The sequence below is a fragment of the Carcharodon carcharias genome, chromosome 13 (assembly GCF_017639515.1).
Source record: "Carcharodon carcharias isolate sCarCar2 chromosome 13, sCarCar2.pri, whole genome shotgun sequence".
NCBI classification, from domain to species: domain Eukaryota; kingdom Metazoa; phylum Chordata; class Chondrichthyes; order Lamniformes; family Lamnidae; genus Carcharodon; species Carcharodon carcharias.
The window spans coordinates 50,527,794-50,552,066 of NC_054479.1; the positions used below are offsets into that span (position 1 = coordinate 50,527,794).

Below are 24,273 nucleotides of genomic sequence, written 5' to 3' on the forward strand. Positions count from 1 at the left end.
CTGGAAATAATAAAATGCACAACTCACGTTGCACCAACTGTTCTCAGTCTCAAGAAGGCAGGAGTGAACTGATAACGAACAAAACGCCCAGAACTGGAATCCATCTCTCCATTTTCATCATCATTGTCTTCTTCTAGCTCTGAAAGGGAAATGTAAATTCAGTACCTTTGATTGTTCAAGGTATCCTTCAGTACCAACCCAAGTAGCCACGATTCATAGATGAGCATTCACAGTTGAGCAGTGGATAAAATATTTAATAGCGGGGAAGCGGTGAGAAATGGGTAAACAGGGGAAAGGGGGAGTGGGGGAAGAGCTGGCAAGCAAGAGACCACTGGAAGTTTACATGTGCCACTTCAGCAGGGGTCGCTGGTTAGCTAATCAGAAGCATCTCACAACGCCACCCCCAAAAAACCGACCCAGCTGAGATCAGCTCATTCAGTGCAAATTGTATTAAATTTGGCACGCTTCTGATATGTGAGAGTAGTTAGAGGTACTGAAGGAGCCAAATAAAATATATTTTACGTACTATGGTAAACGCCAATTTAATAGAAGATTTTAGTGTACCAGTTTGCTCAAGAGTTTCCAAATAGTCTAATACAATTACTCTCTTAACAAGCCTTAGTAACTAAAAAAGGCCTCAGACATCAAATTAAATTTGATGCACTAACTGAGCCAGTTTATTTCCAAATATATATTAAAATTTATATATAGATGTATATAAAGAAATGTATATAATCTTTCAGGTAAATAATTGAAAAAGCTCAGTAGTTATACAGAGGCACACAACTGAGGCTTAGATTACAAAGCAGAAGTCATGTAATTTGCAAACCTACAGCTGTGTGCCTCAATTTGCCCTGGATATTTTGAACCAATTATAATTTTATAGTTTCCACAAAATATCTGAACATTCAACTGTAGAAAGCAGCGCCTGTTCGGTTTTTGTGAATATTATGTATCTTGATACAAAAGTTTGGATCTTAAAGTGGAAAATAAGTTCACTTGTCATAGACTACAACTGAAAATAACTGTTTCATTATAGTATTTAAACTTCAGAACACATCAGCCACATGTAATCATATAGTTTAGTGCAAGGCTTCCCAAACTGTGGGTCATGGCCCCAGTGGGGTGGCGAGATGAAATTTTGGGGTCGCAAACTCCGAGGCAGCAATAGCTGCAAGGCCCTTTTAAATCCTCATGGCTTGTTTAATGGTGGGCACGGCCTAACTGACCAATACTTGAGGCCTGATCCCTGTTCCAAAAAAGCCAGTGAAAAGGTAGATGCTATTTCTATAAAAACCCTGCAGTTCAAAAAGCTCCTGCTCTCTCAGTTCTCCCCTACATCCCACACCCACCAAATCCACCCTGCTCTCTCAGCTCTCCCCACTTTCTTCAGCTCTATCTGCCCATCTGGCTCACACTGGGGTCACAGCAATTTTCAAGCTTCAAAATGGAGTCATAGTGGGGAAAACATTTGGGAAGCACTGGGCTTGTGGGGCCAAGAAAGCACTGGAAAATAAATAAAAACTTTTCAAACTTAAAAAATAGTTAGAATTGAATACACTAAAAAGTAAAAGAGCAAAAGGGTAGAGAGAGAGAGAGAGAGAGAGCAAGCATTGCTTTTAAAATAGGTTTAACATAAAAATAAAATATAGTAAAACAATTAGTCCTAACAATCAGGTAGCTCCATTATGGTATTAGTGTATATTTCATGGCTAAGTTGCTAAGTGAACATTTTAGAAGTTTCATAGAAGTCCACAATTCACTGGATGCAGGTGCGCATTAAAGCTTAAAAGATGGAGAGATACTAAAATAGTAATTAAAGCCACTGACGAAAGCCAGCTGTGTTAAACCATATTTAATGTGGGTTATGTTCATGAAAGCCATCCAAAACCTTTCAACCTGATGGAGTGCAGGAGCTTTCTCCCAAGTGGCAACATACCGGAGGTTGGTGGCTTGGCAATCTCAAACAAAACAGTCCCAGTTTCCATGTCTCGAATTTTAAATCGGGTAAAGTCGATGTTGTAAATATTGTCTTCGGGCTTGCATAAGTAGGCTGAAAGAAAGTAAATTTTAATGTCATTTTTGAAAGCTGTATCGATATAATGAAAGCATCAAAAATATGTGAAACCACATGGCACAAATGGAACATCACACATCAATTTTTAAAAATTATTTAATGACTCAGTTGAAGCAACTTCGATTATGGATGGCAAATTCAGGATATTCGCTATGCACTAAGAAAGCAGAGTCAAGCTGCAGGAAGTGTATTATAAGGGCATAGTTTAGAAAGCTTTTGTACAAATTATGACGACTATTTTTGTAATGACTATTTTTTGCAAGTTTGTAGGCCAGTAGGTAATAAAGCACAAAAAAAGAAGCATCCATTGAATTCAGGGTGGTTAAAGATAAAAGATTAGCAGAATGCTAATGGTAAACTAATCTGACCCATCTCCACTTCATCTTCCTACTACTGACCCTATGGACTCAGCCAGCCAAGCAACTCTCACTGTACCTCTCCCTCCTGTTTGTCTGGTCACTTGTGAATAAGGCCCTTGCCATCCATGAACTTATGGTGCATGACTGTAACAACATCAGGGCCACGGCAGACACCTGGGTGAGGGGTGATGACACCTTCCATGTTAAACAAAGCCAACCCAGCCAGCTATACCTTCCTTCACTTTCCCACCAAGACCATTGCGATGGCAGAGTGGCTCATCACCAAATCTCACCTTGGTCTGCCCTCCTGCCCCTCTGGCACTTTCTCGTCCTTTGGTCATCTCACCTTGTTTCATCCCTCCTGCCTCTCATTTAAAATCTTTGTTCTCTACTACCCACAATAGCAGCGTAAATATTTTCTCACTGAGATCTCTTTCACTGCTTCCTCCCTCAGTCTCTGTACTGAGCAACTTCTCTTCCTCCACTTCAACCTCCATCTCAATTCATCACGCTCTCTCCGAGTTCACTGCCCACATCCTCCCTTAATCTCTCCCCCATGTAAATTCCCCACACTATATTCATGCCACCCCCTTGGCCTTGCCATCTCACAGGCATGGCCTCATTACCATCATATCCACCACAGATAAGCTACCTCTGATCACTTCATTTTATCACTCTCCACCCACCTTCCCCTTCCATTCCCAACCCTAAATCCTTGTGTGTCCAGGAAAGAAGCATTCCTCACCAATTCACTTTCAACTGTGCCTTCAAAATCCCAATTGCAGGCCTTTGACCATCTCTTCATCACAATACTTCTGCAGCTACTGATTTGCTCATCTGAGCCCTTGCCTCCATTTTTAATGTCATAGTACCCAACAAATCCATGACACTCTCTCTCTCTCTCACCCTGGTTGTTCCCCCACCCAGTACAGCCCTCATCTCCACTCCTTCAAGTCCAGGTGTGCAGACTTGAATGGATATTCAACTAGCCTAGCCATTCATCACCAGATCTGGATAGACATCATAGAGCATTATCAGGTCCTTCTCGCATCTGCTAATACTGCTCGCTATTCCAGGGTCATCCTGGGAGGCAAAGATAATGCCTGGGTTATTTTATTCACTGCAAATCATCTTCTTATCCACCCTATCCTCCAACAAGTGCAAGTTCAAACTTTGTCACTAAGATTGAAACCATCCTACAGGGAAAGAGTGGGGGAGTGGAACTAGCTGAGTGACTTCTGCAGACAGCCAGCACGGACACAGCAGGCCAAATGGCCTCCTCCTGTGCTGTAACCATTCTATGGCTCTCTCAGCTGCCTCTGCCATGTGCCTTCCTTCTTGTAGTCCATCAGGCCAAACCTTCTGCAAAGCTCTCCCCAGCCTCAATTCATCTGCTGCTGAAAATCCTCACCCATTTATTTGTTAGCTCTCAACTTGGCCATTCCAGTGCACTTCTGGCTGGGCTCCCACATTCTACTCTCCCTGAACTTGAGGTCCTCCAAAACTCTGCTGCCCATGTCTTAACTTGCACCAAGTTCCATTTACCCATCGCTCCTGTGTTTGCTGACCTACAGTGGTTCCTAGTTACCAACAACCCTACTTTAAAATTCTCATCCATATTTGCAAATCTCTCCATTGCCTTAACCCTCTGTCTCTGCGATCTCTTCTAGCCCCATAACCCTCTGATATATCTGCACTCATCTAATTCTGGCCTCTTGAACATCCCTTATTTTAACTGCTCCACTATTGGCGGCCATACTTTCTGTTCTCTAGGTCCTAAACACTGAAATTTCTTCCCTAAACCTCTCCACCTCTCTCTTCTCCTTTAAGACACTCCATAAAACCTACCTCCTTGACTAAACATTTGGCCATTTGCCCTAACATCACCTGATGTGGCTCAATGTCAAATTTTGTTTTATAATGCTCCTGTGAAGTGCCTTAGGATGTTTTCTCATGTTAAAAGATGTTATATAAACACAAGTTGCTATTGTGGGTAATATGTTTTTGTTGGTACAACATAACCAGCTTTATTTGCATGTCACACTTAAACAAGTTTTACACTTACATAAGTGATGCCAAATAATTCATGATCGATTAACTTGTAAAATAACTTTGCAAACGTCTAACCCAACATAAACAGTACATACACATATAAAACAGAGTTCTCTCTGTAGTGCTTGCTTATCTTTGCTGCAGCATTTGGGCACCTAAGTGGACTTATGGTTCTTTTATTTTCCAAATCATTTATCCCGCTGGTCTGCAAACTCAAAAAAGAGTTCAGCAAAAATTGCCTTCATTAGAGTCTAATATTTTACCAGAAGGAATTCCAATATACAGCAAAGAAAATTTTAATATAAAAGGGAGAACTAGAAACTGAGCTAGGCTCTTAATCATACCCTGTGAACAGAACTGAAGAGAAAGGTAAATATTAGTAAACAGACGAAACATGTGAAGTATATAGAGTACGTTAGAAATCAAAGTAAAAAGAAAACCTCTATTTTTGCTTCCTTTGACTTTCAGAATACAAAAGTGTCATCTGGGTGTTCACACAAGAAAGATACCAGAAAATTAGTCAGAGGGACATGGATTGCAGCCAATAATCTGATTAGTAAGATGAAGATCCAAGAACTAAAGATTCTTTCCATTTGCTTCTCTTTCCTCCTCATGCCTGCCTTACCCACCCCATCCACATGCCCCAAACCATACATACCGTCATTTCTACCGATATTTTTCCCACCTTTGTTCAATTTAGGATTGTTCTGCTGGAAGAACTCTTGCAACCCCAGCAACTATTACACAGACCTTGCAATATGCTAATGAACTCTAAACTGCAAATATGTTTTTGACAAAACTCAAGTTAAGAGAAACAATGCCACATGAGAAACAAAGTTCAGCTGTAAAAGTTTGCAATTTTTCCTAAACTTCTTGAAAATATGACAGGTACAGATAGCCTTTCTGGAATACTCATTTTTAAAAATCACCAAAAGACCAACTGGAAGATTTCTCTCCAACTTGCTGAAAGTGGCTGGTAAGTCACCATAAATTTATTTATAGACACACAGGAGAAATATTTCCATCTCACCCTGCAAAACTAAATCCAAATTTGACTGCTACTGCTTGGAGATATCTCCCTAACTGCTGTTTGTAGGCCTACCAACACTTTCACATTTGGTGGGATACCCCAGCACAAGTAAGCAATATATGCATGTTCATTTCTCTCATCCACAGCAAGAGAAAGGACACAATGCTACGGAGGCATGACTACTCCTAAATTCAACACAAATGAATGGTCTCCATTAACATGGAAGAAGCCCTTTCACTCATGCTTTACCTCCATTTTCTTATTCTCCCATGAGAAAAACCATAAGTCCCAAAGTCTGGGGAAAGAAGAACTCCCATTTACAATGCACTTTAGATGTAAACAAAACAGCCCAAGGTGATTTAAACAAAGACCGGGTGAGCGTGGACTTCATTTAAAACAGAGAGTGGGTGAGTGTGTGGACTTCGTTTAAAACAAAGAGTGGGGAGGCTTCATTTAAAAAGAGCATGGAGAGCAGCTGATTGGTGAGTATTTCTAGTCTCTAGATTAAAATTAAGGTCTATAGCTAGTGTTTAGATCTCTAGTCTTTATTTTCACTTTCATAAAAATAGCTTGTTAAGTATAAGATCGATACTGGTTTAAATAATTAATTTCAATAAAGTGTAAAGAGCAGGGCTACTAGGGTAAATAATTAATAAATTAAACAACATAAGATAGCGATGGCAGGATGGGTGATGTGTTGCTGTTGCAGCACATGGGGCTGCTGGACACCAAGGTGATCCGGAGCAAACACATTTGTAGTAAGGAACTTTGGATCTAAGTTGAAGGAGCTGGAGTCTAAGCTGCAGACGTTGCATCACGTCAGGGAGGGGGAAAGTCACCTGGAGGCAGTCACACCCCACAGGTTAGATAATTCGAATCTGGTCTGTGATCAGGGACAGGAAAGTGTCACTGCAGGTGAGGCACGTATGGGGACCTAGGGGATAGCGTTCAAGGAGCCTCACCCTGCAACTTTCCAACAGTTGAGGTTTTTGCAAGCAGCGTGGATGAGAGCGGGGACTGCAGGGAGGATGAGCGAACTGACCACAGCATCATGGTACAGGGAGCCATTCAAGTGGGGGGAGGAAATAGGAATGTAGTAGTGGTAGGGGACAGTATAATTAGGGGGATAGATGCTGTTCTCTGCAGCCGTGAGAGAGAGTTCCGGAGGCTGTTGCCTGCCCGGTGCCAGAGTTAAGGACATCTCCTCAGGGCTGGAGAAGAACTTGGAGTGGCGGGGGGGTGAATCCAGCTGTCATTATCCACGTCGCACCAATGGCGTTGATAGGACTAGAAAGGAGGCTCTGCTGAAAGAATCTGAAGTTAGGAGCTAAATTAAAAAGCAGAACTTCCAAGGTCATAATCTCGGGATTACGACCTGAACCACAGGCAAACTGGTATAGGGTAAATAAAGTCAAGGAGTTAAGTGGGTGGTTCAAAGATTGGTGTGGGAGCAATGGGTTTCAGTTCATGGGGTACTGGCATCGGTACTGGGGTAGAAGGGATCTGTTCCGGTGGGATGGGCTTCACTTGAACTACGCTGGGACCAGTGTCCTGGCGAATAGAATAACTAGGGCTGTAGAGCGGGCTTTAAACTAAATAAAGAAGGGGGAGGGGGGGGTCTGGAGAAGGGATAAGTAGGCTTACAAAGCATAAGGATATGGTGGCATTACAGGACAGCGTCTTAGGTAATGATACCCAGAGTGTGACAGGAAGGGGCAGAGTGTACAAACATTTAAAAAAAGCAGCAAATAGGGCCAAAGGGGGAAAAAATGGTAAAAAGGCAAAATTAATAGGCTCTTTACTTAAATACACATAGTATTCAGAACAAAATAAATGAATTAGTGGCACAAATAGAGGTTAGTGGGTATGATCTTATAGCCATTAGAGACATGGTTACAAGGAGTTCACAGCTGGGAACGAAATATTCAGAGATATGTGACTTTTCGAAATGATACGCAGGAAGGAAAGGGTGGTGGGTAGCTTTGCTAGTACAAGAAGGAATAAGTGTGATAGCAAGAAATGATCTTGGAATGGAAGATGTGGAATCTATATGGATGGAGGTAAGAAATAACAAGGGGAAGATGACCCTGCTGGGAGTAGACTATAGGCCCCCTACAGTAGCTCTGCTGTAGGGCTGAGAACAAATCAGGAGATAATGAGGGCATGTAAAAAAGGCAGTATATTAATCATGGGTGACTTTAATCATCATGTAGATTGGGAAAATCAAATTGGCAGAGGTAGCCATGAGCAAGAATTCATTGAATGTATTCGAGACTGTTTCCAAGAACAATATGTTGTGGATCCAAACAGGGATCAGGCTACTTTGGATCTGGTAATGTGTGATGAGGCAGGTTTAATAAATTATCTCAAAAGTAAAAGATCCCCTAGGAAACAGTGACCATAACATAATGGAATTTAGCATTCAGTTTGAGTGAGAGAAACTTAGTTTGGAACTAACTGTGCTAAACTTAAATAAGGGTAATTACAAAGGAATGAGGGCTGAATTGGCTGGAGTGGACTGGGAAATGAGTTTAGCAGAAAAGACGGTTGATGAACAATGGCAGACGTTGAAAATAGTTCATGACTCTTAACAAAGATATATCCCAATGAGGAAGGACTGTAGGAAAGGGATAAACCAACCATGGTTAACCAAGGTAGTTAAGGATAGTATCAAAGTTAAAGAAAAAACATACAATGTGGCAAAGATTAGTGGTAAGCCATAGGATTGGGAAAGTTTTAAAAACCAACAGAAGGTGACCAAAAAAATAATAGCGGGAGAAAATAAACTCAGGGTAAAATAGCAAGTTATACAAAAATGGACAGTAAGAGCTTCTTTAAATATATAAAAAGGAAGAGAGAGGCCAAAGTCATTATTGGCCCCTTAGAGAATGAGGCTGGGGAAATAATAATGGGGAACCAGGAAATGCAGGGGAGCTAAATAAATACTTTGCATCAGTCTTCATGGTAGAAGACACTAATAACATACCAAAAATACTATATCATGAGGCAAAAGGGGTGGGGGGGAGGGGGGGAGGAAATAAATAAAACAACCATCATTAGAGAAAAAATACTAGGGAAACTTAAGGGACTAAAGGCCAATAAGTCACCTGGACCTGATGGGTTGCATCCTTGGATATTGAAGGAAACAGCTGCAGAGATACTGGATGCACTGGTAGTAATCTTCCATGAATCCTTATGTTCTGGAGAAGTCCCAGAGGGTTGGAAAACTGCCAAAGTAACACCCTTATTCAAAGAGGGAGGGAGACAAAAAACAGGTAACTATAGGCCAGTTAGCTTAACATCTGTCATTGGGAAAATGTTAGAGTCTATTATAAAGGATGTAATAGGAGAGCAATTAGAAATACATAATATAATCAAGCAGAGTCAGCTTGGCTTCATGAAGGGGAAGTCATGCCTGACAACTTTATTAGAATCCTTTGAGGAGGTAACAAAAAAGATAAATAAAGGGGTACCAGTAGATGTAATATATTTGGATTTCCAAAAGATGTTCGATATGGTACCACACAAGGCTACTTAATAAGATAAGAGCCCAGGGTGTTGGGGGTTGTATATTAGCATGGATAGAGGACTGGCTAACTAATAGCAGACAGAGAGTTGGGATACGGGGGGGGGGCATTTTCAGGATTTCAACCTGTAACTAGTAGAGTGCCACAGGGGTCAGTGCTGGGGCCATAATTAGTTACAATATATATTAATGACTTGGATAAGGGAAGTGATGTACTATCACCAAGTTTGCGGATGACACAAAAATAGGTGGGAAGGCAAGTGGTGAGGATGACAGAAAGAGTCTACAGAGGGATAAAGACAGGTTAAGCAGGCGGGCAAAAACTTGGCAGATGGAATATAATGTGGGAAAATGTGAGGTTATGCACTTTAGCAGGAAGAACAGGGGAGCTGAATATTACTTAAATGGAGAAAGACTGAAGAAAGCTGCAGCACAGAGGGATTTGGGGGTGCTCGTGCATGAATCACAAAAAGCTGGCATACAACTTCAGCAGGTAATAGGTAAGGCAAATGGAATGTTGGCCTTTATTTCAAAGGGAATGGAGTATAAAAATAGTTAAAATTATACAAGGCACTAGTTAGATCACAACTAGAATACTGTGAAATGTCTTGCTCCCCTTATCTAAGGAAAGATATACTGGCATTGTAGGCAGTCCAGAGAAGATTCACTAGGTTGATCCCAGGGATGGAGGGATTTTCTTTTGAGGAGAGGTTGAATCGGTTGGGCCTGTACTCATTGTTGTTTAGAAGAATGAGAGGTAACCTTATTGAAACATAAGATTCTTAGAAGGCTTGGCAGAGTAGGTGCTGGGAAGTTGTTTCCCCTTGTGAGAGAGTCCAGGACCAGAGGGCATAATCTCAGAGTAAGGGGGCACCCATTTAAAACAGAGATGAGGAAGATTTCTTCTCTCAGAGGGTAGTGAATCTATGGAAGTTTTTACCGCAGAGAGCTGTAGAGGCTGGGTTAAGTATATTCAAGGCTGAGACAGATCTTTAATCACTAAGAGAATCAAGGGGTTTGGGGAAAAGGCAGGAAAGTGGAGTTAAGGATTATCAAATCAGCCATGATCTCACGAAATGGCAGAGCAGACTTGATGGGCCAAATAGCCTACTTCTGCTCCTAAGTCTTATGTTCTCATGATTTAAAGGTGGAGTGGTGCACTCTGAACAGAAAGCAGCTAAGTAGTTAGGGCATGTGACCAGAAACACAGATAACAAGGTCTTGATGTTTTGGAGGAGAAAAGTGGTAGCAAGAGAGTTTGGAGAGAATTAACAGTGTAGCAGCATGTTGGCTAAAGGCCTCATAAGTGGTAGAGTGCTGGAAAAAGTACACGAGATCAGAATCAGGTCAGCAGAGAGCACATGTCGGAAGGAAGGTTGGAGATTAAAAGATAGGATAGAGAAAAGTCATGGTGAGATTGAGGACAAGACCTTTAAAATCGGTTCAGTGAAGGCTGACAAAACAGTGATGTGTGCAACTTTTTATCTCAATGGGTTGGTGGTTGTATAGGATGTATACCCTGAGGGAGGCTAGAAGGAAGATACTGTGAAGCTCAAGTTTTGAATTAATAATGGCATGATCGGAACATCAGGGTGGTGGGAAAAGGTTAGAAGCATTGGGAGGTAATATCAGGAGGTGGGGATCTCAGAGGTTTATGTAAACAGTACCCTTGATGAGGATAGACAAGGCAGAGGGAAGAAAAAAGAAACAGTAATGGCATTTTTACATTACACTAACAAATACAGAATTGTTTCAGTTGTGATAACAAAGCAAGTGAGTGTTTTTTTTACACTATGAAGTTGAATAAGGCAAGAGCTCCACCAGCTACCCACTTCTTGCCTCCTGCTCCTAACACTTTTCTTCCTATCATTACCAAGAAATGTCAGTTTTAACACCAAGCTCTTACCTTCCTTTGCTGAATATCAGCTGAATGTCCCATTGTCAGCAGGCCATGAAGAAGCCCAAAAACACAATAGTGCTGCAAAAACCACAGATGAAGTAGCCACCAAAGGCCTTTCGGTCATAAAATGAATACCTGTGCTAGTCTTCCAGTTAAGAAAATTGAACGCCTTGTTCAATAGTAGGGAATAACATTTTGTCATTTTCACCAACTGTGTTTTTTCTTAGGTGAAACAATACAATATAGGATAAAGGTAGCTGCAGTAATGATTTATTTTGCTCCTCTTCCTCAGTTCTCTAAGATTTGTCAAAGCTTTCCTTGATCAAGAAACAATTCTAAAGCAAGACAGTACACTTGAGATATACTCTAAAGCAGCCAAATCTGAGCTGCCTTGTAATTTGACACCCCACAGCAGACAGGAGTGTTCCACTCTTCCATCCTACCAAATGCCATAGCCTGACCATGTTGAAGCACCATCCTACTCAGGTCCATTTAGGTAATTTTGTACCCCTAAATATTGTTACAACCCCCATGGAGACAGATAACCTTTAAAGAGATATAAATTTTCCAGCGACCAATGTAGAGTCTCACAAGATTTCAGAGTTTTAAGGCTTTTACTGTAACAAGTGAACTAAATGAACAGTGACTAAACATTAACAAAAACAGAATTACCTGGAAAAACTCAGCAGGTCTGGCAGCATCGGCGGAGAAGAAAAGAGTTGACGTTTCGAGTCCTCATGACCCTTCGACAGAACTTGAACATTACTTAGTAGGCAACTAATATGTTAAACTACAGAAAAGATATTCCTCACTAACTTAACACAACACAAAACTTCACACCATGTTTATACATTAAACCACACACTCAGCAGAAATGTAATCTTGTATATAAATTTCCAAGCTCCCTGCCACCCCCCCACCCCCCCAACTCCACCAAGGCTTAACAGGATCTCTCCTCCCTGCTTCACCAAACAAAGGCCCTTCACTCAATCTTCTAAGTGTTCTAAGCATTATTAAACGGGCTTCCAGTAGCAAGGCACAGTTTGGCAACGCCTTGGTCTTTAACTCTTCATTACATTGCTTCTTCAAACAGAGCATCTGGCCTCACTAGCATTCTGCTAGGTGGTTAGCGTGAAAACAGTCCTTTTTCTCTGCTGAGCATAGTACCATCTATTGCAGGTCTTCTTCCCAAAATTCTCTCTGACTGACTGACTCAGAGTCTGGGCACAGCAAGACCAGCTGTCTCCTTTGTGTCCAGATGTTACAACTTGCACCCAAGTTTTGACATGGATCCTTGTCCCCGTGGCAACCAGGTTGGATGGGCTCATCTCCAGACAGATTTTGTGGGAGGGCAGAGTACCATCTCCAAATGACTATTTTGCCTTGAATTAAGTGGGACAGTTTAAAACATAACCACCTTATAAAGTCCAGCTTTTGTAACAATATATGCCACAAATTAATCAAAGTTTATTCCATAAAAAGTCACACTCATTTCTTATGCAATTTGATATGGAAAAATACTTATCATTGGTTTCTAAAAGTGTAGGATACACAAGTGTTTCACTGAATCACCTTCTGCCTGGGTGTAATGAGTCATGCCGAACATAACAGGAACACAGAGCTACTCAAGAACAAAACCATAAACCTTGCTTTAAACTTAAGTTAAATATTTTATTTAGCTTGCCATCCAGGCACATATACTTTAGAAAACACAAGAGTTTGATTTTTTTTCTTTATTAAGTTTCCATTTAGTTTTTAAAAAATCTTTCATTGCATTAGTGAGAAAGGTAAAATTGGTAAAAATGTTTCGAATCTTTGTTCACTGGGAAAAATGCTTCCTTTCATCAATCTAGTAATTTTTCTGCATTTAAAGGAGTGTTTCAATATCTTCCTTTTGCACTCAATGTGGAAAACAATAACCAAAGCTTAATCTCATTTAAAATTCTAAAGGACTCCCGATTTCTCATTTCTCCATGGAATAGACTTGCACTCTACATTTTACAGATTGGTTACTGGTTCTGTACATTCATCCACATATATAAAGAGATATAAAGAGACCATCAAGTACAAAACCAGTTCGTCCATCTGTGTTGCACACTGCTCAAGTTTGAGCATGTTGAAATAAAGCAAACGTTAAGGAGTAGCTGTAACAGTAGATTTCAAAAAGATGTAGTGCCAGTAGCAATGAGTACAATCTGTCAATATTGAAATACAACACTACATTGCTAATGAGAATTAGCATGTTCAATATTACGTATTACATCAGAACAGCAGACAACAAAAACATTCCTGATCTTTTCAGTTGGACATGTCAACTGCATTGACAGCTCAGCAGTGTATGCACTCTCAAGTGGGGAGCTGAAAGTCAAGTCTTATGACAGATATTTTAAGACGAACAAAGCAAAATACTGCAGGTGCTGGAAATCTGAAATAAAAACAGAAAATGATGCAAAGACTCAGCATGTCAGATAGCATTTATGGAGACAGGAACAAGGGTTAACATTTCTGACTGATTGCCTTTTAGGAATTGGACATACAAACATATGAATATGGAGTAGGGGTAGGCCATTCGGCCCCTTGAGCCCACTCTGCCAATTGATAAGATCATGGCTGATCTGAGATTGTGGCCTCTACTTTCCCATCTGCCCCTATACCCTTCGACTACATTGTCAATCAAAAAATCTATCTAACTCAGTCTGCAGAATTCTCTTCCCTAGGCAGCAGTGGAGGCATTGAATATTTTTAAGACTAACAAACCTCTGACAGGAAGTTTTTGTTTATCTCAGTCTAAAATGGGAGACCCTTTATTTTTAAACTGTCTCCCCTTGTTCTAGTCTCTCCTACAAGGGAGAAACACCCTTTCAGCATCCACCTTGTCAAGTCCCCTCAGGATCTTATACCTTTCAATAAGATTACCTCTCAATCTTCTAAACCCCGATGGGTATAGGCCCAACCTGCTCAACCTTTCTTCAATGGATAATCCCTTCATCCCAAGAAGCAGCCAGGTGAGCCTGTTCTGAATTAACTCTAATGCAATTATATCCTTTCTTAAATAAGGAGACTAAAACTGTACACAGTATTCCAGATGTGGTCTCACCAACGACTTATTCAACTGTAGGTAAATTTCCCTATTTTTATATTCTATTCCCCTTGCAATCCTAATCACTTGCCATATCTGCATACTAACTTTTCTGTGATTCATGGACAAGGACACTCAGATCCCTTTGTAGTGCAGTGTTCTTCAATTTCTTTACATTTAAATAATTTACTGCTTTTCTATTCTTCCTGCCCAAGTGCACAAGTTCATATTTTCCCATTATACCCTATCTGTCAATTTTTTGCACAGTTAACCTATCTACATCCCTAACATCCTCTTCACAACTTACTCTCCTGCCTAAAACAAATTTAGCAACCAAACATTTGGCCTCTTCATCCAAGTCATTGCCATAGATTGTAAATGGTTGAAGTCCCAGCACTGATCCCTGTCGCACTCCACTGGTTTCATCTTGCCAACTGTAAAGTATCTATTTATCCCAACTCTCTGATTCCTGTTAGTTAACCAATCCTCTATCCACGCTAAAATGTTACCCTCTGCACCATGAGCTCTTATTTTGCTTAGTAACTTTTAGTGTGGCAATTTGCCAAATACCTTCTGGAAATCCAAGTACACCACATCTACAGGTTCCCCTTATCTACGTTACATGTTACTTCCTCAACTTTCATAAGTTTGTCACACACAATTTCCCTTTCACAAAAACAAAACTCTGCTTCTGCATTAAGATTTTCTAAGTGCCCTGCTATAGCCTCCTTAATACATCCTAACATTTTTCCTGATATATTAGATTACCTGGCCTGTAATTTCCTGCTTTCTGTCTCCCTACTTTCTTGAATACAGAAGCTACATTCACTATTTTCCAATCAGATAGGCCCTTTAAGAATCTAGGGAGTTTTGTAAAAGTAAAACTAATGCATCTACTATCTCAGCAGCCTCTTCTTTTAAGACCCTGGGAAGAAGTCTATTGGGACCTGGGGACTTGTCAGCCTTTATTTCGAAAAAAAATTCTCAGGACCCTTTCCCTTATGATTGTAATTGCTTTAAGTTCCTCCCTCCCTTTCACCTCGATTTACAATTATTTCTGGGATGTTATTTGCGTCTTCATCAGTGAAGACAGACACAAAGTTTCTGTTCAATGCGTCCATCATTTCCTTATTTTAGAATCTATTAAGGTGGTTATAGTAGGGCACTTAGAAAACCTTAATGCAATCAGATAGAGTCAACACGGACCAGAATTTTACATCCCTGATGACGTCAGGCATCATGGTGGGTGAGAGCAGACAATACAGCGGCAAGGCTAAAGATGGGTTTCATGACATTGTGAAACCAGCTTGCGATCAATCGCTCCATCCAAGAATGACAGGCTGTGTTTCCTCACACCAGATGTCAGGAATGTCATTTTAATACAACTGCATATAATTATAATCCCTGCCTGCCAGAATCATAACCCCACGTTGGATCATCCGGGCAATCACACCGATGTGTTTCCTAACTGTACATAAGCAACGTACACCTGGCAAGCTGCACTTTGCTCAGGACTTCAAGGTTTGTTTGCCTACCTTGCTTCCAGCAGCACTCTTGACCATCAGCACCAGGCTTTGGAGGCAGCACCACATCACTTTTAGGGGGCCTCAATGGCAGGTCTTTACCTGCCAAACCATCCGTAAGGCTGGGGTGGCTTTTCAACAGCTGCAGGGCTACAGTTTATTTGGGGAAGGGGGAGAAGAGCCCCCAGGCAAGGGAAAAGGCTGCAGGGTGAGGGCTGTACTGGGGAAGCAGGGAGCGTATCCTAGGGTGTGTGTGGGGCAAATGTTGGTCTGCGCAAGTAGCCTCAAAATGGTGTGGGCTGAGGATGCAGTCTCCAGAGATGAGGCCAGATGGAGATGTGAGGGTGTACGTGAGAGAGTGGTGACGTCCCTTGAGCTGGCAGTGAGTGAGATGTCAGTGAATGTGAGATGCCTTGAGTGAGAGTGTTTCTGCACTGGATGGCATAACTCTTCTGTGCAGCACTGGCACCGACCACCACTGCTACCGCCTCCCAAGCCAGAGTAGTGAGATCAATGGACCTTCTGCAGTCATAGTAGGGGTGGAGGACATCACGGCGGGCCTCCAAAAGGCATTGCAACAACAGGTCACAGAACTCTTCCTAGCTTTCAAGGCCATGTCTTTACTGGATCAGTCCTGGCTGAAAGCATTGAAAATTGTGTGCATGGCTGCAGTTTAGATATGGCACCCATAGTGAGGAAACAGTGTATTAACAGCATGATGGGCAATTCAGAGGCCACCCGCCAGCGAGACGGCATGTTTCCTGTGGCTACATAATTAATAAGATGGGATTGGGATGATACTGTGTGAAAAGCCGCCATTGCGGCTGGTGGGTAAAATGTCCTTTCTCCCACCCACTACTGCACTGAGTACAAATCTGGGACGATTCTGCCCATGGCTTTGTGAAAGGGAAATCATGCTTGACTAATTTATTACAGATCTTTGAGGAAGTAACATGCAAAGTGGATAAATGGGAATCTGTAGATGTGGTGTACTTAGATTTCCAGAAGTGACTTCTTATTTTTGCTATTTCTTATCTCTACCCAAACTGATTCAACATCTTGATCTTTAAGCTCACGTTTCACAAATGTCCTAACGTCTTTAATTAACAGAGTTACCTCACCACATTTTCCTAGATTCCTGTCCTCCTGAAATGGCATGTACTCTTCAATATTCAGGTCCCAGCCTGTGTCATCTTGTAGCCATGTCTATGTAAAGGCGATCAGATTATACATATTTATTTCTATTTGAGCTGACAATTCCTCCTTTTTTTGTGAATGCTATGCACATTGAGACAGAGCTTTTAGTTCTATCTTTTTACTATTTTTACAACCTCTGGCCTTATCTGGTGCACACTTAAGTTTGAACACTTTGTTTCTTCCTGCCGCTCTCTGACTTTCATTACCCTTATTGGTACATTGCTGTCTTGTTGTCCTCTCCTTTTAATTTCTCACATCATGCCTCACCCCCACTTTAGTTTAAAACCCTATCGCCCTAGCTATACGCCGTGCCAGAACACTGGTTCCAGCATGGTTCAGGTAAAGACTGTTCCGAAGTTAGAGCCCCAACTTTCCTCAGTGTTGGTGCCAGTGTCCCATGAATTTCTCCCACACCAATCTTTGAGTCATGCATTTAAGCCCTCTGTTCCTACTTACCCTATGCCAATTTGCTCATGGCTCAGGTAATAATGCAGAGATTATTACCTTTGGAGGTTCTGTTTTTTTAATTTAGCCCCTAGCTGCTCATACTCCCTAAACAAAATCTCTTTCCTAATCCTATCCATGTCATGGGACCACTGGATCCTCGCCCTCCCACTGCAAGTTCCTTTCCAGACCAGAGCAGATGTCCCAAACTGATACAACAGACAGGCATCACAGCTTTCTGGACTCGATCTCAGCTACAGAGAACTGTGTCTAGACCCCTGACTATGGCGGTCCCCTGCTACCACTACACTCTTACTTACTCACCCACTTGAATGGCTTCCTGTACCACGGTGCCATGGTCAGTTCGCTCTTCCACCCTGCAAGCTATACAAACTGGAGAAAGCGATATAATAGGTTTTAAGCAAGTACAGAGGTATAGAAGGAAAGGAAAAAAGCAGAATGGAAGGCCTGTTATAGGGTTGAAAGTAGGAGTGATTAAATTTCAAAAGTGGATGATAGTGCGAAGTGAAAGGTCCAGTAAAGGAATAAAAAAAACAAAAAATTGGTCTAGAGTAGCTGAAAATGACCAAAGCAGAATCATTACCAGCAACTGGTGTCCAAAAAAAAAAAATGGGTGTAGTGCCTATGATCTGAAGTTGCTGAATTCAGTTGAGTCTAGAAAGCTGTAAAGTGCCTTATTAAAAGGGGAGATGATGTTCATTGAGCTTCTGTTGAGCAAGCTGAGCTTGGAGGTCAGAGTGGGAGAGCAATGGAGAATTAAATCAAGCGGCAGGGCGTGGCAGATCACACTTTCAGAATGAGTGTTTTTCGGAATATCTCCAATTCCAATCTTCATTTGACCTTCCCAATGTAGAGGAAACTGCATCATGAACAACAATATAAGCAAATTGCTTTTTCACCAGGAAGGAATAATTTGGATCCTGAGCGGTGGGGAGGGAGGAGGAAAACAAGCAGATGTTGCTATTCCCTTGCACTTGTGCAAGAAAGTGCATTAGAAACATGGAGGGGCTGCTGCAGATAATTGAAAAGTGGACCCAATTGTTGCAGAGGGAACAGTCCTTTCAAAATGCTGGAAAGGAAGGTGAAGGGAAAATATGCTTGGTGGTGTCATCCCACTGGAGATGGAGGAAATGATGGAGGATGACCCATTGAATGGTCATGTGGAAGTTGATGACAAGGATAACTCTTACTGTGATTCTGGTGAAATGGGGAGGGGTAAAAGCAAAAGTCCGTGAAATGAGATGCACATGGCTCGGGTACTGTCAACCAAGGCAGAGGGGAATCTTGGTTAAAGCAAAAGACATACTTAATAAAAGCATTACTTAGATTTATCCCTCATGTCTTACTTTTGCAAATACAAAGATGAGCCATTAAAGTAAAACAAAACAGTTGACAACTGTCTAACCAATTTTCCCACCTTGAGGTAGTTAATAGAACACTCATCACAAAGTCTGTCAGCAACATCCCTTTCATAATTTCTTCCTTTCAAAAAGTTCAAAAGATACACACAGCACTAGAGCACTTCATCCAAATTGCCATATCTGGAAACAAACTTACTAAGTGCTGGAGGTGTGAAAAAAGAATGAGGCGGCAATGTTATCAAGCACTATTCAATCCTCCCCTAATAAACAGGTACAGTAAAGTCCTCACTTAAAGTTGTGGTTACATTCCTGAAAATTACGACTTTAAGTAAAACATTGGTTCCCACAGGAGTCAATGTTGCAGCTATAGTTAGGCACTGTAGGACCTTCCTTATCAGAAAAAATATTAAACCATCAAACTCTCTCAGTTGAAATATTTTACATTGCTAAATTCCTACACTGGTAAATAAAATAACTTTTAAAATAAGTTTCAAAATATAAAAGAAAATTTTCTACAGTACCTCCTGCTCGCCACGGATCCTGTTTCCCGAACCTCCCGCTCACTGCAGATCCGCCCAGTCCCCAGCCCTCCAAGTTGTGGGCACTCCCCCTTGCCCGACCTCCAACTTGTGCCCTCCCTCTCCCCACTTCCCTTTCCTGGACCTGCCTTCCCATTTGAAGATCCGGATCGGATCCAAAGCTGGAGCTCCGATGTTGTGGAAGCCCGAGTCTTGATAGTGCAGAATTGATGAGTTGGGGATGCGACAATCCACATTTTTCTTTTTTAAATGCTCCTGCCTGTGAGAGCTCGGGGGAAGAGCAGCGAGGCAGGAGCAGCACTTATGCACCACCGGGACTCGCACTTCCACAACATCGGAGCTCTGGCTTTGGATCAGATCTGGATCTTCAAACGGGAAGGACAGCAAAGCGGCGAGAGGTGAGCCAGGGAGTGAGAAGTTCAACCGAGGGAGTGAGTGGGAAGCCTTAACGCGGGGAGGGGTGGGGAGAGACCGCAACTAGGGGGTGGGGGAGGAGGCTCAACCTGGAGTTCAGGGTTGGGTTGGGGGGAGGGGAAATGGGTGAGGCTACAACTGACACCAGGAACGGAGGAGAGGCCGCTCCAAAATTGTGCCATTCAGATCTCGCGGGAAATCACACCGAAATGAATCTTCAATGAGATTACAGGTCCCATTAACTTACCGATGTTAATGCAAAACAACATTAAATGGGAAAACATTAAACGAGGACTTACTGTAGGCACACTCCACAAGCTCACTGGACAGCGATCAAGTATACAGTTGATTCCTTCTCTCTAGCCTTGGAGTACTCAGGACTACTGACACAGTAAACCACAAATCCTATAGTGTGGCAAGAGAAGAACTCCCATTTACATGACACCTTTCAGACAAGTGAAACATCCAGAGATGATCTAAAGTTGGAGTGGTAGACACTGAGCAGAAAGAAACTGAGAAGTTCAAGTATTTGGCAAGGTCTTGTAAAAACAAAATGGGACTGTGTAAATGTGTTAGTAAACAGGATTTAAATGGTCCACTCCCCACAACACTGCTGTGTCATTACTAAAACACTCTCCCTAACAGCACTGTGGGTGTACCTACAGTAAATGGGTTGTAGCACTTCAAGAAGACAACCCCCCACCACCTCAAGAACAATTCAGGCTAGGCAACAAATGCTGACCTAGCCAGCGACATCCACATCCTGTGAAAGAATATTGTTTTTAAAAAGTGATACAGTATTTTTTTTTAGGTGGAAGTCAATTGATCTGTCTAGTATAAACTTCCAAATCTCCCATCAGGTTCCTTATTGTGATTCTAGACCAACAGTCCCAAATCATATTTGCTAACATGAATTCATCAATTTTTTTTAAACCTCCTTTGGTTTTCTGTTCCACCACCTCTGCTGGTAACCAATTCACTAACTATATCACATTTTACCAGAAAGCATGTCATTTAAATTGGTTATTTTAATTTGGCAAACATTTGGGGACTTTCTTGATCTCTACCTTTCAGTACCACAACAGCAAGTGCACTCCAACACTGCAAAACTAAACAGTTGTAAATTAAATCAGGGTGCAAATTCAAGAAAAAAAAATCATTTAGTTTTATTTCTTGATGGTGCACTGGAAAGAAGCCTGTGGGAAACACTTTTGTTCACAATACCTCAGGAACAGTCAAAAGGGATACATTAAAAAGACCAAGATTCAACACTCCAACTTTAAGCCAAAATCACACCGGATTGACAAGTCTGCCAAGTTTTCTGGTGAATTTTCAATAAAAACTGGAAAAGATCTTCATAAGTGGGATTAGAATAGATTGAAAACTACATGCATAAAACTACTGGATCATTAATAGCACTCTAGAGCAGTACTTTAAAAACAACAGCTTTACGATTGGCAACATACATTTTCTACTTTGCCCAACAGTTCTAGATTTGTAAATGGTTCAATCATTGTAACTTTGAAAAGGGCAAAAACAACTGACTGTTGTTGACTGGATGTGCTCATGTCATACAGTGACAACTAAAATGTGCTCAATGTGGTGAACAAGGAATTCTGGTAAGCAAGTCCTAGTCATGGTGCAGTATGACCTAACTATTTCTGTATGAAGTACAATATCCGCAATCCAGTTATACAAGATAATTATCCTCCAAGGTTAGAGTAATTTAACAGAAAAAATTGCGTGAAAAAGGCACACATGCATACAAAATTGTTTACATATAAACACATTCCACAGGACAAGCAAAAGGATTCCACTGCTTTATTTCATTTATCTAAATTCATACTGTTCTAAGGAGCAAAGGGAAAGGGCCAAAAGGTCTGCAATATTCTACAAACCCCAATATACCATAAACATAACCTACAATACTGTAGCAAGCAGTGATATACTGTAATGCTTGTAGAATTGCTGTAGGCAAGGCAAAGTATGAAAGTTTGATCTTGGCCACTGCATTACAAGAGATTACAAAAAATTCTAATTTCCACTGAGATAAAAGCATTAAAAAGTTCAGCATTATTGCAATCAATCAAGTCACTAAAGTCAAATGATTTTGCTTTTTTTTGTTTTCTTTTAACGGGATGTGGGCATTGCTGGCTACACCAGCACTTATTTTTATTGCCTATGCCCAACTGCCCTAGGGAAGATGGTGATGACCTACCACTAGTGCAGCACTCCATGTGGCGGGTACCCCCACAGTGCTCTTAGGGTATTCCAGGATTTTGACCCAGCAACAGTGAAAGAACAGTGACATAGATCCAAGTCAGGATGGTGTGTGACTTGGTGGGGAACTTGCATAGATAACTATGTGGGGGGTAGGATTAGTAAGTTTGCGGATGACACAAAGATTGGCCAGGTGGTTAACAGTTAGCTTGAGTGTCTTGGGCTACAGAAATATTTAGACGGGATAGAAAAGTGTAAGCTGATACACTTTGGAAGGAGTAATTTGACAAGGAAGTATTCAATGAACGGCATGACACTAGGAAGTTCTGAGGAACAAAGGGACCTTGGCGTGTGTGTCCATAGATCTCTGAAGGCGGAGGGGGCATGTTAGTGGGGTGGTGCAAAAGGCATTACCTTTATCAATCGAGGCATAATTACAAATGTAGGGAGGTCATGTTGGAGTTGTATAGAACCTTGGTGAGGCCACAGCTGGAGTAGTGTGCGCAGTTCTGGTCGCCACATCATAGGAAGGATGTGATTGCACTGGAGGGGGTGCAGAGAAGATTCACCAGGATGTTGTCTGGGATGAAACATTTAAGTTATGAAGAGGGATTGGATGGACTTGGGTTATTTTCATTGGAGCAGAGAAGACTGAGGGGCGACCTGATCGAGATTATGAGGGGCATGGACAGGGTGAATAGGGAGCAGCTGTTCCCCTTAGTTGAAGGGTCAGTCACAAGGGGGCATAAGTTCAAGGTGAGGGGCAGGAGGTTTAGGGGGGTTGTGAGGAAAAACATTTTTACCCAGACGGTGGTGACAGTCTAGAAAGCATTCCCTGGGAGGGTGGTGGAGGAGGGTTGCCTCACATCCTTTAGGAAGTACATGGATGAGCACTTGGCACGTCATAACATTCAAGGCTATGGGCCAAGTGCTGGTAAATGGGATTAGGTAGGTAAGTCAAGTGTTTCTCACGTGTCGGTGCAGACTCAAAGGGCCTCTTCTGCATTGTGAGATTCTGTGGTGGTGCTCCCATGCATCTGCTGCCCTTGTCCTTCTAGGTGATAGAGGCTGTGAGTTTGGAAGGTGCTGTCAAAGGAGCCTTGGTAAGTTGTTGCAATGCATGGTGTACACTGCCTGCACTGTGCATCAATAGTAGAGGGAGTGGATATTGAAGGTGGTGGATAGGCTGCCAATCAAGCAGGGTCTTTTGCCCTGGATGCTGTTGAGCTTCTTGAGTGTATTTGGAGCTGCAGTTATCCAGATAGGTGGAGAGTATTCTATCACACTTCTGATTTGTACCTTGTACGCCTTGTAGATGGTAGACAGGTTCTGGGGAGTCAGAAGGTGAGTTACTCACCACAGAATTCCCAACCTCTGATCTGCTTGTAGTCACAGTATTTGTATGGTTTGTCCAGTTATGTTTCTGGTCAATGGTAATGATGTTGATGGTGGGGGATTCAGTGATGATAATGCAATCGAATGTCATGGGGAGATAGTTGGATTGTCCCCTGCTGGAGATGGTCATTGCCTGGCACTTGTGTGGCACAAATGTTACTTGCCACTTATTAACCCAAGCCTGAATGTTGTCCAAATCTTACTGCATACGAGCACGAACTGCTTCAGTATCTGAGGAGTCACAAATGTGGGCGAACATTGTTTAACAGGAGAAGGCTTGGTTCCTGCCAACTTATCTTGCATCTGTAATATTACATCCCTAGTCCTCATTCAATGCATTTTTAACTCAATCAATTTTAAAGGAGCTGAAAACTTAAATATTGATATAAAAGAAGCATATTAAAAGTAGACATCACCAAAATCCTACCCCTCAGCCTACAACAGAAGAAAGGTCTTTCACCCCTTGCTGCAACCTTCTAAATATTATCCCATTGTATAAGTCAACCCGGTGTTATAAATTTCCATGGTGGAGCAGCTTAACTGTTCCAAGAGCAAATTTAAAGTTCAGTTATGACAAAGTTGGTGAAAGATCAGGACAACACATAATATCAGTAATATGACAATTTTTGATCATTTTCTTATATCATCCTCTAGCCACGATCTTCTTTCCCCTCCCCCCCATTTCTTTCAGTGTCAGCCCCTGGGAAAAACTTTCCCTCAAGTCACTTACCACAGCACTTTCAAATTCACAATTATCTACTCTTTGGCCTTCAATTCATCATATTTCTGCAGCCACTGATTTGCTAAATCACACCATCTCCATCACCTTCATTGCCTTTGTCCCCATTAGAATTACAGTATTACCCTCACTTACCTTAACCATTTTTCATGGCATGCCCCTCACCTCTACTCCATTTGGTCCAAGGGATACAGCTTTGCATGTGAAAACACGCTTGTGATGACCTCCATCTCTGTAGCCTGCTCCAGGCCTACAAGCATTCAAGAGCTTTTTGCTCCTTCAAGTCTGACCTCTTGTGCATCCCTCATTTTATCACTCCATCACTAGTGGCCATGCTTTCAGTTTAGCTCTAAAGCTGTGGAATCCCCCCACCCCCCCACCCCCCACCAAACCTCTT

General features: G+C 41.8%; 1 protein-coding gene across 3 annotated transcripts in view; it reads right to left on the minus strand.

Annotated features, from left to right (window-relative positions):
* Positions 1-24,273, minus strand: part of unc119.1 (unc-119 homolog 1) — a 67,091-nt gene that overhangs the window by 23,423 nt on the left and 19,395 nt on the right. For all 3 annotated transcript variants that reach the window (XR_005944836.1, XM_041202875.1, XM_041202874.1), the window contains exons 2-3: positions 1,940-2,053; positions 28-139 (exon numbers count right to left, since the gene is read on the minus strand). Coding sequence is in view for 2 of the 3 variants with exons in the window: in XM_041202875.1 (XP_041058809.1) it covers positions 28-139; positions 1,940-2,053 (226 nt within the window). In the remaining variant the exon portion in view is untranslated. The remainder of the gene's footprint in view (positions 1-27; positions 140-1,939; positions 2,054-24,273) is intronic.